We start from the raw sequence: 12092 nt of genomic DNA, 5'->3' as shown, positions 1-12092 counted from the left end.
CATAGTCCAAAATTAATTTAGGATGAAGATTTTTCGGGTTTTATATATGTTTGTGCTTCCACTTAAGATAGATACTCAAAATGGAAGTAAGTCTGCTTTTAAAGAGACAGTAGTCAATCACGTTAGACTACAGGTTAGAAGTTTTCAATCTGTTATGGATTTAAGAGCTAAAGGTTTTCTCTCTTTTTTAAAAAAATATTTTAATTGTTCTAGGCTGTTGGACTTTCAGTGTTATTATGTTTTGGTCCAGACACATTAAAATTTTGTAAATTTAAGACATAATCATCTAATCCTTTTTTTCCAAACCTTGGCATTTATGAAAATATATTTTATTAGTTGCTTCTTTGCAATCTGTAAAGCTCTGACGCATTTTATGGACAATATTTTATGACTACAACCCAGTTCTCCACAGCATTTACTCTTTTTAAATAACACTCTGTATTACTGTATTATTGACTCATACCCAATTTATTACCTACTGTTCATAACCACCAGCTCTTTCCTTGTGGTGCCATTGCCAGTTCAGCATTTCCTTATGCTATATTTGTGCATTTAATTATTCTCCCTTAGTGAGCCACATTACCTATCTTCACTGAATTTCATTTTATTGATTTCATCCCAGTTCTCCAGTTAGCAACAACAAAAATCATAATGTATTTTAATCTTTCTTTCCAAAACTAAAAAGCTACAAAACCAGCATTTACAGTATTATATCATATTAGCTCAGGAAGCCAAGATAGTTATATTGCATGAAAAATGCTCATTCTTCTCTCTTACCCACCAGGAGCAAGCTTTCTTGTTCTTTAGTTAACAATTAGGAATTGTTATTACACAAGTAATTTTTGTAAAAAACAATTTTAAATAAAGGTAAACACAAAGAAATTTACTGATTTTTATTAATACCTTGTTTTATCCTTTCTTCCTTTTCTTCTTCCACTTTTCTTTCTATCTACCTACCTACCTAAAGTGGTAATAAACGTGTAATTATTGTACACATAATTTTTGCAACCTGCTTTTTCACTTCAAAATATATTTTAAAACCTTTTCGTGTCAATAAATAGCTCTCTAAAGCATCATTTGATGACTACTTAAATATGTTACAGCCTGCTGACTTTTGAAGCACTTTAAAAATAATGGCACACTAGATATATAGCATTATCGTCATAAGCAGCTGAAAAATGTATAGAGGAGGGACCGGACAATGAATCTAGAATTAGTGCAAAACAACTTTTTTGATGTCAAAAATTATGTTCTCAGTATTATTTATGTGAAAAAAGAAAAGAGCACTGATTCTCAGCCATTACTTCCCTCTAAAACTTGGTTTTAGCCATTATTAAACTTGGTCCTCTTCAAGAAGTACCAAAGATTATCACATTAGTCCAACATCCTGCTTGCCAAACAAGGCATCTTACATACTGTGGTAGGCAGAATTCTAAGGTGAACCCCAAGATTACCACCTCCTGCTGAACTTGTTCTGTATAATCCCCTCTGTGAATATGATGGGATTTCACTCTTGTGATTAGGTTACATTACATGGTAAAGGTAAAGGGATCTTACAACGGTGCCTAATAAGGTCCCTAATAAGTTGACTTTGAGTTAGATGAACACTATCCTGAGTGGGCCTGACATAATCAGGTGAGTCCTTTAAAAGAGAGTCCAGTCACCTCTGAAGGGAAAGATTTGAAATCAGAGAGATGCTCTCCTGCTGGCCTTGAGCAAGCCAACAGCCATGTCGTGAACTGCCTATAGGGACAGCCACGTGGCAAGGATCTGAGCACAGCCTCTGAGTGTTGACAGTGGTCCTTGGTTGATAGCCAGCAAGAAAATGGAGACCTTGTTCCTACTGGAACAAGGAACTAAGTTTTGCCAACTACCGTGAGCTTGGAAGACAACCCTGGTTTTCAAAAAGAGGCACAGCCAAGCAAACGTCTAGATTTCAGTTCTCTGAGATTCCAAGCAGAGCACCCAGCTAAGCTGTTGCCTGTACTTCTGACCATGGAAACGGTGAGATAATAAATTTATGTTGTTTTAAGCTACTTAGTTTGTGACAACTTGTTATGCAGCATAGAAAACTAATACAGATCATGCCATTATTATTTGATCAGAAGAGACCCTGCAATTTGGGTTGCATTATTTCAACTCAGAGCAAAGGTATAGGGGATTCTATGTGGCCGCAGATCCAAGCTGCATTTTCTAATCCAGCTATATTTGTAATAATGTTTAGATTTATATTCCTGACACCAGGGTGTTTTGAATTGGTTCGAAACTCAGAGGAGAAAGAAAACAAGTAGCACTTTATGGAGAGGTATCATTAATATACTTTCTGTTTTGGGCAAAAGAAAATTATCTCATTACTTTTCCTCTCAGCAATGGAAACTTCTAATGGATCTAATTCTCATGATACATAATAGGTTTACTCAAAGACAATTACTCTGCAGTAGCAGCTAATAGGCACTAGATGCAATTTTAGACTATACAGTTCATGCTGAAAGAGCCTAAGTGAGGTGCTTAATCTAAAAGTCCCTGTAAAGCCAAGTAAAAACTAGAACTCAACATCAAGACAGCTTTAGGTCATCTTCACAAATTTGGTCCTCCAGTGTCTGTCCTAGGTTATTAAGATAACTTAGAAAGTTCTCTTAGTAACCTAGAAGTTATTAAAAGCCAGCCAGGACATTTAATCAAGTATATAGATTTCACTGATAAAAATTCATTTATCAGTTGGTATTATAACATTATATTGTCTTATAGAAACTCTGAATAAACTAAGAGAGTGAATGAGTAATAGAAAAACAGGGTTTTTGAAACTTCAAGACAGAAAAGTGGTAAGAACACATAGTAATGTATAAATGAGTTTAGAATCAGTAGTGACCGGGACAAAGTACTTGCAAATTATATATCTGATAAAGAACTCTATGCAGAGTATATAAAGAATCTGTATAATAAGAAGGGAAATGACCCAATTTTTTAAATGGGCAAATATTTGAAAAGGCCTTTCACCAAAGGAGATGCAGGAATGGCCAATAAGAACATGAAAGATACTCAATAGCATTAGTCATTAAGGAAATGTAAATCAAAACTACAATGAGACACCACTTCACTTCCATTAAGATGGCTGTGATAAAAAAGACAGACAATAAGGCAAGGATGTGGAGAAACTGCAATTCACAATCCTCATATATTGCTGTTGGGTACATACAACGGGCAGTCACTCTGAAAAACAGCTTAGCAGTTTTTTAAAAACTTAATCTTACCAATAAGCAATTCCACTCCTAGGGATCTACTCAAGAAAATGAAATTCACACAAAGACTTGCACACAAATGTTCATAGCAGCATTATTCATAATAGAAATTACCCCAGATGTCCATCAGTTGGTGAATGGATAAACAAAATACGCTATATTCATAGAGTAAAATACCGTTAGGCAATGAAAAGCAGCAAAATACATATACATACTACAACACGGATGAATCTCAAAAAACATGCTAAGTGAAGGAACTTGGCTGTAAAACACCACATATTTTATGATTCCATTAATACAAAAAATACAAAGAAGGCAAATCTATGGAGGAAAAAAGTGATTAAAGATTTCTTGGGGCTAAAAGTGAGAAAGAGGAGGAGCTGCAAATGGGTTCAAAGGATCTTTTAGGGTGAAGGAAATGTTCTAAAGTTGGATTCAGGTAATGGTTGCAAAACCCTGGTAATATACTAAAAGTCAGTGAATTGTATACTTAAATTGCATAAATTGTATGGTATGTAAATAAGGACTTAATAAAACTATTTTTTAATGTATCAGTCATGAATTGGACAGCAATCAATGTATTGTTGAAAGAAGTTGAATAAAAATAGTTTTGAAGAGCAGTATATCAAGACTTTATATATCCTTTGACACTCCAGTATTTTCAGGAACTTGCCCTACAGATATATATAAGTGTATAAAAATAGATGAACAAGGATCTGGCCTGAAATATTGTTTGAAATTTTAAAAACCTCAAAATATTCTGAATGTCTATTATTATGGTAATAGTTAAATAAATTATGATGTATCCAGATAATGAAATACTATGCAGAATTTTTAAGGAAGAAGGTAGATATTTAGGTACTGTTTTATCTAAGATATATTGTTAACTGAAAAAAATTATGTACCACGTATATGTTCCCACTCGTCTAAGTATAAATTCACTCATGTAAATACAATATCTGAAAAGATATACCTGCATGTTGTCTCTGAAAAGTAGGACTGAGGAGAGAATAAAGACCTTTACTATTAATTTACATATATCTTTCTACTGTTTTAACTTTCCACAAAGAACATGTATTAACCTTATTTTTAAAAAAAGTTAAAATTAATTAATAAAAAGCCACTAGGGGCTTCCCTGGTGGCTCAGTGGTTAAGAATCCGCCTACCAATGCAGGGGACACGGGTTCAAGCCCTGGAAGATCCCACAAGACCATGCACCACAACTACTGAGCCTGTGCTCTAGAGTCTGCGAGCCACAACTACTGAGTCCATGTGCCATAACTACTGAAGCCCACGTGCCTAGAGCCTGTGCTCCACAACAAGCCCCCGCAATAAGAAGCCTGTGCACCACAACGAAGAGTAGCCCCTGCTCGCCACAACTAGAGAAAGCCCACGGGCAGCAACGAAGACCCAATACAGTTTAAAAAAAAGGCCACTAAGGAAAAAAAAGCAAGTTTAAAAAAGGAACCAGTTAGTTCGTCACCACTTGGGGATTAACATTTCTGAGGTAGCAAAAAGGAACCCTATATTATAGTTAACTTACCATTTTGGGAAAGGGTTATGCCAATAGCTTTTGCACTGGTTAAGTGAGAGAAAGGTAGCTTTTAAAAGTTTCAGTATATGTCAATAGTATATGTCATTATGCAAGAGATTAAAAGTGACTGATTCATAGATAGCGCAATGAAGATACTGCTCTCAAAGGAACTACGGTCAGTTTTCCACATGCTGCTGATGGCAGTGATCTGTTCAGTATTGAGCTGTTTTCCTCTCATGGGGGAAGTATAAAGAGACCATCTTCACTCTAAGTAGTAACAGCTACTATTTATTCAGTGCCTACTCTGTGCTGGGTACTTTACATATAAAATTATCTCTAATATCTAATATCTCTAATATCCACACATCAACTCTGCAAAGTAGGAATTATTGTCCTCTTTTCTTCATTTGAGGAAACAGACTCAGAGAATTAAATTCCTTGCAAAAAGGTGCACAGAGAGGAAGTGCTAGAGAGAAGTGCTACAGAGAAGCTGACACTTCCACCAAGTCTCACAGTAAGATAGAACATCTTTCATGATTCCAACAGCCAAGAGTCTTTACATCAGGTTCAAATTCTTACCTGTTCATCTACCTCTTGAAAACTGTCAACATCAGTACCGTTTGTTTCAGACTTCCCACATGTTCCACTAAGAGATGAGCTGCTATCACTTATGCTACCTTCTGGGGTGCCTGTGACACTGTCACTGGCTGGTCGTGAAGACACAAAGAGGCTGATGTTATCAAAATCATCATCACAGAACCTGTTCTCGGCGTCCACCTTCTGCACTTTTGCTGGATTGTAGGGTTTTAGGAAGGAGGAATACACATATCCTTTTATAACTGGATAGGAAATAGAAAGAAGAAACATGGTTATTTATAACTCTTTCCAAACAGTTGCATTTAGAGAAGGACACAGAGGCCCCCTGGGAAAATCTCAACTAGAAGAGAGGTGGAAGTTCTTTGCTTCTTATGAAAAAAACTTACTTCCTGTGTCAACAAGCCACCTGCTGGTACTCCCCAACGGATCCTTCTGTTCCATCACAGCCACCAACTCCCCTTCCAGAAGATTGATGTCATATTCTTGTGTAGCGTTGCACTTGCGCTTAGCTTGGTAGAGTTCCTCTGGACTGTACGTGCATAGAAGTTTGCAGCGGTGAGTGTCATTCTGACGTGGCACTTCTGGCTGGGAGAAGTAAGGAGAGCTTTTGGTTCAGATAGATGTATAATAAAATCCGCACAGATAAATATTGGTAGATATTTCTTCTCTGGAGATTTTTTAACTGTTGAAGTCATACATTGATTAAGGATTATTTCAATGTTGAGGCAGAGATCAAGTTATTATGTGAAAGTATTTAGCTGAGTTATGCAGGGAAAGATTTTCTAGTTAGCACATGAGGGCAGTGTTGTAGAGAAAAAAGAAAATTCAGCTGAGAATACGAAGGCAGAGGTTCTAATCCTTCTTTGACGTTGAACAATTTTTTAATTCTTTGCCATGCTGTAGGCAATCACTTGTGTATTAAGCACTTGATAAATAATATTTAATTAAGTAAATTGTACATGTGCATGTATTTTTCCAGGAAATAATATCAGTAAATTAGGCAGGAGTCAAGAGGCCTGGCCCCTGTCCCAGCTCTGCCACTAAGTGACTTTGAGAAAGCCACTTCATCTCTGCAAACTGGGATTCCTTATCGAGAAAAATGAAAGGTTCGAACTGTAATGATTTTGCTCTATAAAATTCTGTTCATTCATCCAACAGATATTTATAGAGTGCCTACTTTGTGTCAGGCACGATTTAGGCACTTGTTTTGTACACATCATGTACAAAACAGGTAAAAAATCTATGACCTTATGGAGTTCATAGTATAGAGGCTAGAAATAGACAAGAAATTCTACATATAATAAGTAGGTAAACTATAGGATATTAGAATGACATAAGTGATATGGAAAATAATATATTATGATTTGATCAAGGCAAAAAAGTGATAGTCATCATTGTTACTGAATGCTACCAAACTCACCAGAATTTGCACAGTCTTCTTCCTTTCAAAACTAAGTTTCCTCTCAATAAATGTAGCACTGTTACCCTTCACAAAATTCAGATTTTGAACCTCTTCTAGTACTCGATTCTGAATTTCAGAGATGCTTGAAGCCAACAGTGGTACCTGTAGGTAGAAATACGATGTTCACAGACAAATACTTAACCATATTAGGTATTGAATTTAGTAGATCTGTGATGAACAGTGAAAAATTATACCATATTCCACAGTGAAAAATTAGGGCAACATTAAAACTCCTATATCAAAACCATCTAATTTGTTGTCTCCAGAAATCCCACAAAAATGACAAGGATTTTTTTAAAGTTCAAGCTTAAATAAAAGGAAACAGCAGAGAAAAAATTACAATAGCAATAAAATTTTGGGAAGAAAGACTCAGTAATTGATGGCAGTAGTGCTCTCCAATGTGGTGGGGTGGTACATTAGGAAGGAGAAAAAGGCTAAAACAAGAAACATTGGTTAAGATCCTGTGGTGGTTAAAACAAATAAGCAAATTCTTTGGTATGTTTCCCATCAAGAGGTGGAGTCAATGTCCCCTTCCCTCAAAATTGGGTAGGACTTTATGATTGCCTCAATGAATAGAATGTTGAAATAAATAGAATAAAGGAAGTGATGCTGTTTGACTTTCAAGATTAGGCTAAAAAAGATCATGCAGTTTCTGCTGGTTTCTCTTGGGACACTCACCTTAGGGAGACTTTAGTTGCTATGGAAGAAGGCCAGTTGCACTGTGTCCACCATATCAGAAGACCATGTTGAAAGATGGAGTGGGGAGTGGTGGTGGTGGTGGTGGTGGGATGGGTGGGTGTCTGTGGGGCCCCAGCTATTCCAGTCCCCAGCTGTTTGAGTCTTCTGTCATCTTCCCACCACCAATCTTAGAGGCCTGAGAAAGTCTTTGTGACCACTTCAGCCCCAGCTATTATCTGACTGAGACACTGAGAATGATTACCTGATCCCAATGAACCCCAGAACTATGAGGAACAATAGTAAGAAATGACTATTGGTTGCTTTGTACCACCATGTTTGGTGTAATTTGTTATGCAGATATAGACAACTGGAATTGTTTTGAAGCAGTTGTATCCCCAGATTCTTTCTCCATTTCAGTAATTCTTGGTGATTGCTTCTTCCCTACCTTAGCAGAAGATGAAGTTTTCTTTTCTGCAAATGGTAAAACAGAGAGTATCTAGACTGGGGACACTAGGCACAAATAATGGTGGGGGACTCATGTTAGAAAGAGGGTAATTGAGTGGATATAGACTGGACCCAGAGACCCTGCCAACCAGGCCTAGCAGTCAACCATTACCCTTTAGGCAGAAAACTTGAAGGGACATGTCTGGAGACTCTGACCAGCCTAAGAGGAAAGACCTAATGGTGCTATCATCAGGAGTTCCCAAATGAAATTGCAGTCAAATTGCTCTACACAGTAGTGGATGCTTAGAGTTTTCAATGCCTATCTAGGTGCTCAATGCTGCCAATTAGTCCTCAACTCTTTATCAGTGGTGAATGATCAAGTATATCAGACATCTAAGTCATAACTATAACAAGAAAGAGTCTTATAAAAATAAAAGCAGGGGCTTCCCTGGTGGCGCAGTGGTTGGGAGTCCGCCTGCTGATGCGGGGGACACGGGTTCGTGCCCCGGTCCGGGAGGATCCCACATGCCGTGGAGCGGCTGGGCCCGTGAGCCATGGCCGCTGAGCCTGCGCGTCTGGAGCCTGTGCTCCGCAACGGGAGAGGCCACAACGGTGAGAGGCCCGCGTACCGCAAAAAAATAAATAAATAAATAAATAAAAATAAAAGCAACCTGTTTTCATCTTAAGAAAGCCAAAAACAACTTTCAAAAATTAAAATCATGGGAACAGAAATAAGAATAAATCAAAAGATGGGTTTGAAGATTAAGTAGGAAATTTTCTTAGGAAGTAGAGCAAAGCAATAAAGAGATAGAAAATAAGTGGAGAAAGATACAAGATTAGTGGAACAACCCAGGAATTTCAGAAAGAGAGTAAAGAGAAAGGGTAGAGAGAAAAATCATCCATGAAATGTTCAAAATTTCTAGAAGCGGAAGACATAAATTTTCAGGTTGAAAGGATCCCACAAAGTATCTGACACACCAAGGTTCATCATCATTAAATTTAAGACTGATGAAGACAATAAGAAAATTCCATAAACTTTTAGAATGGGATAGGGTGGGGAAAGTGCATACAAAGAACCAAGAACCAAAATGCACCCAGAGTTCTCAACAGAAACAGTGGAAGCTAGAAGACAATGGAACAATGGAATGCTTTCAAATTCAGGAAGAATAACTTAAAATTTTACACCCAGCCAAACTATCAATTAAATATGATGATAGTATAAAGACATTTTCTGATATTTGAGGTGTCAAAATATTAACCTCCCAATTTTCCTTTCTTAAGAAACTACTCAAAAATTTGCTCCCCCAAATAAAGACAGAAAGCAAGAAAGAAGGTCAACATGGGATAAGGAAATGTGAGATCCCACACAGAAGAGTGGTAAAGGGATTCCCCAGAATGATGAGGAAGTGTAATCCCAGGATTACAGTTATTATGAGATAAAAAAGATAACAAGTTCTCTAAGAGATTTCTGCAAAAAGACACAATTAATAGAATATATCACACATCTGAATGTCTTAAGAAGTGATCCAGTCAAACTGGCAGATAAAGTTAGGCAAATGAAAATTAAGCTGATAAAAGACAAACACAATTCTTAACTTTAAGAAAAACAAAAATGCTATACATAAAAGAAAAAGTAATCATAGTGTGGTATTGCTGAACTCTAACCAGCATTCACTTTGTGTGCTGAATATCTTTTGTTTGTTTTTTCAAATTTATTCTTTTCCCATTTCCATCCTGCTCTGTGCTCTGGAAGGCTGACCAGTATAGAGTGTGTCAACAGCTTCCTTGCACTCTTGTTTCCAGATGGGTTCTTGCAATGAGAAGCACCCACAGGAAATCAGAATAAGGGAGGAAAGCGAGATAAGGAAATTTATTTCCCAATAAATTTCTTTAATATTTATTGCTTTCTGTAGTGTTGACTGATAGTCACAGATCCTGTCAGGTAAACCTTTCCATTTAGCTCTCTCTGCACATTCCTATAGCTACTCCTTCCCCATGTCCCTTTGAAGACTGGGTGTTTTAAGGCTCCTTCTTTTATTTTACTGTATATAATCTTTTAAGTTACACTTCAACTTTAAAAGTTTAAAAATAGGGGACTGATAAGAGAAATGCAAATCAAAACCACATGAGATATCACTTCATACCCACTAAGATAGCCATAGTAAAAAAGACAGATGTGAGGAAATTGGAACCCTCAATCATTGCTGTTGAGAATGTAAAATAGTGCAGCCACTTTGAAAAACAGACTGGCATTTATTCAAAAGGTTAACACAGAGTTACCATATGATCCAGCAATTCCACCCCTAGGTATATACCCAAGAGAAATGGAAACATACATCCACTAAGAACTTGAATGTTCATAGCAGCATTGTTCATAATAGCCAAAAAGTGGAAATAACCTAAATGTTCATCAACTGATGAATGGACAAATAAAATGTGGCATATCCATACAATGTAATATTATTTGGCAATAAAAGGAATTAAGTTCTGAAACACACTGCAACATGGATGGAACTTGAAAACATTGTGTTAAGTGAAAGAAGACACTCACAAAGAACTACATGTTGTATAATTCTGTTTATGCCACATGTCCAGTATAAGCATATATGTAGAGACAGAAAGTAGATTGGTGGTTGTCTGGGACTGGGGAGGTTAGGGGGAAATGTGGAGTCACTGCTAGTGGTACAGAGTTTCTTTTGGGGGTGATGACAATATTCTAAAAATTGATTGTGGTGATGGGTTTCACAACTCTCACGAATATACAAAAACCATTGAGTTGTACATTTTAAATGGGTGGAGTGTATGGTATGTGAATTATATCTCAATAAAGTTGTTACCAAAAAAATAGGAGGCTGATTACACACTATTGTACAACTATGCAGTGGACTAATATACAGCTGTAAAATAAATGAGGAAGCTCTCTATGTACTGACATGGATGTTAAAAGCAAGTTGCAGAATGTACTATAGTTTGCTAGTTTGTGTAGGAAATAAAAATATATATTTGCATTTACTTTTAATGGCACAAAGAAACTCTAAGTATATAAAAATGAACTAATATCAGTTGGGATGAGAGCAGGAGTTGGAGGGGTTTGGACACAGAATGAGTAGGGGACTGCTTACTTATTTTTAAATAGTTCTTCCTTTTGAGCCAAGTAAATGTAGCACCTCTTTATTCAACTTAATTTAATTCAGATGATAAGTTAAAAGTTAATTAAATATACAATAAAAAGTAAAGTAGGGACAATTAATTTTCCTCCAAATGTCCATTAAATATCACACGAGCTGAATGATAAGTAATACACTTGAAATGAAGGGCCAAGAAACGAAGCTGATTTTTTTTTTTAATTAATTAATTAATTTATTTATTTTTGGCTGTGCTGAGTCTTCATTTCTGTGCAAGGGCTTTCTCTAGTTGTGGCAAGCGGGGGCCCCTCTTCATAGCGGTGCGCGGGCTTCTCACCGTCACGGCCTCTCTTGCTGCGGAGCACAGGCTCCAGACGCGCAGGCTCAGTAGTTGTGGCTCACGGGCCCAGTTGCTCCGCGGCATGTGGGATCCTCCCGGACCGGGGCACGAACCCGCGTCCCCTGCATCGGCAGGCGGACTCTCAACCACTGCGCCACCAGGGAAGCCCACGAAGCTGATTTTTTAAAAATTGATATTAGGTTGTAAATATCTTTCTTCCTCTTCAGAAAATAATTATAAGGACTTCCCTGGTGGTCCAGTGTAAAGAATCTGCTTTACAATGCAGGGGATGTGGGTTCAATCCCTGGTCAGGGAACTAAAATCCCACATGCCGCAGGGCAACTAAGCCCACGCACCACAGCTACTGAGCTCTGCGTGCTTCAGCGAGAGAGCCCACGTGCCGCGAACTACAGAGCCCACGTGCCACAACTACAGAAGAGAAAACCCGCGTGCCACAAGCTAGAGAGAAGCCCACGCACCACAACAAAGAGCCCGCGCGCTGCAGCAAAAGATCCTGTATGCCTCAGAGAAGATCCCGTGTGCTGCAACTAAGACCCAAGGCAGCCAAAAAATAAATAAATAAATCTTTAAAAAAAAGAAAATAGTTCTAAAATCATACCCTAATGGAAAGCTAAGATACATGCATATATTTATACATATATATATATATATA

General features: G+C 37.4%; 1 protein-coding gene across 1 annotated transcript in view; it reads right to left on the bottom strand.

Annotated features, from left to right (window-relative positions):
• ARHGEF38 (Rho guanine nucleotide exchange factor 38) overlaps positions 1-12092 on the bottom strand; it is a 145451-nt gene that overhangs the window by 3487 nt on the left and 129872 nt on the right. The window contains exons 11-13 of the mRNA XM_024754042.1: positions 6791-6934; positions 5757-5955; positions 5353-5612 (exon numbers count right to left, since the gene is read on the bottom strand). Of these exons, the coding sequence (XP_024609810.1) occupies positions 5353-5612; positions 5757-5955; positions 6791-6934 (603 nt within the window). The remainder of the gene's footprint in view (positions 1-5352; positions 5613-5756; positions 5956-6790; positions 6935-12092) is intronic.

The sequence above is a fragment of the Neophocaena asiaeorientalis genome, unplaced genomic scaffold (genome assembly GCF_003031525.2).
Source record: "Neophocaena asiaeorientalis asiaeorientalis breed wild unplaced genomic scaffold, Neophocaena_asiaeorientalis_V1.1 scaffold189, whole genome shotgun sequence".
NCBI lineage: Eukaryota > Metazoa > Chordata > Mammalia > Artiodactyla > Phocoenidae > Neophocaena > Neophocaena asiaeorientalis.
Note: the sequence above shows the minus strand (reverse complement) of the source record. Positions and strands in the feature narration are given on the sequence as shown.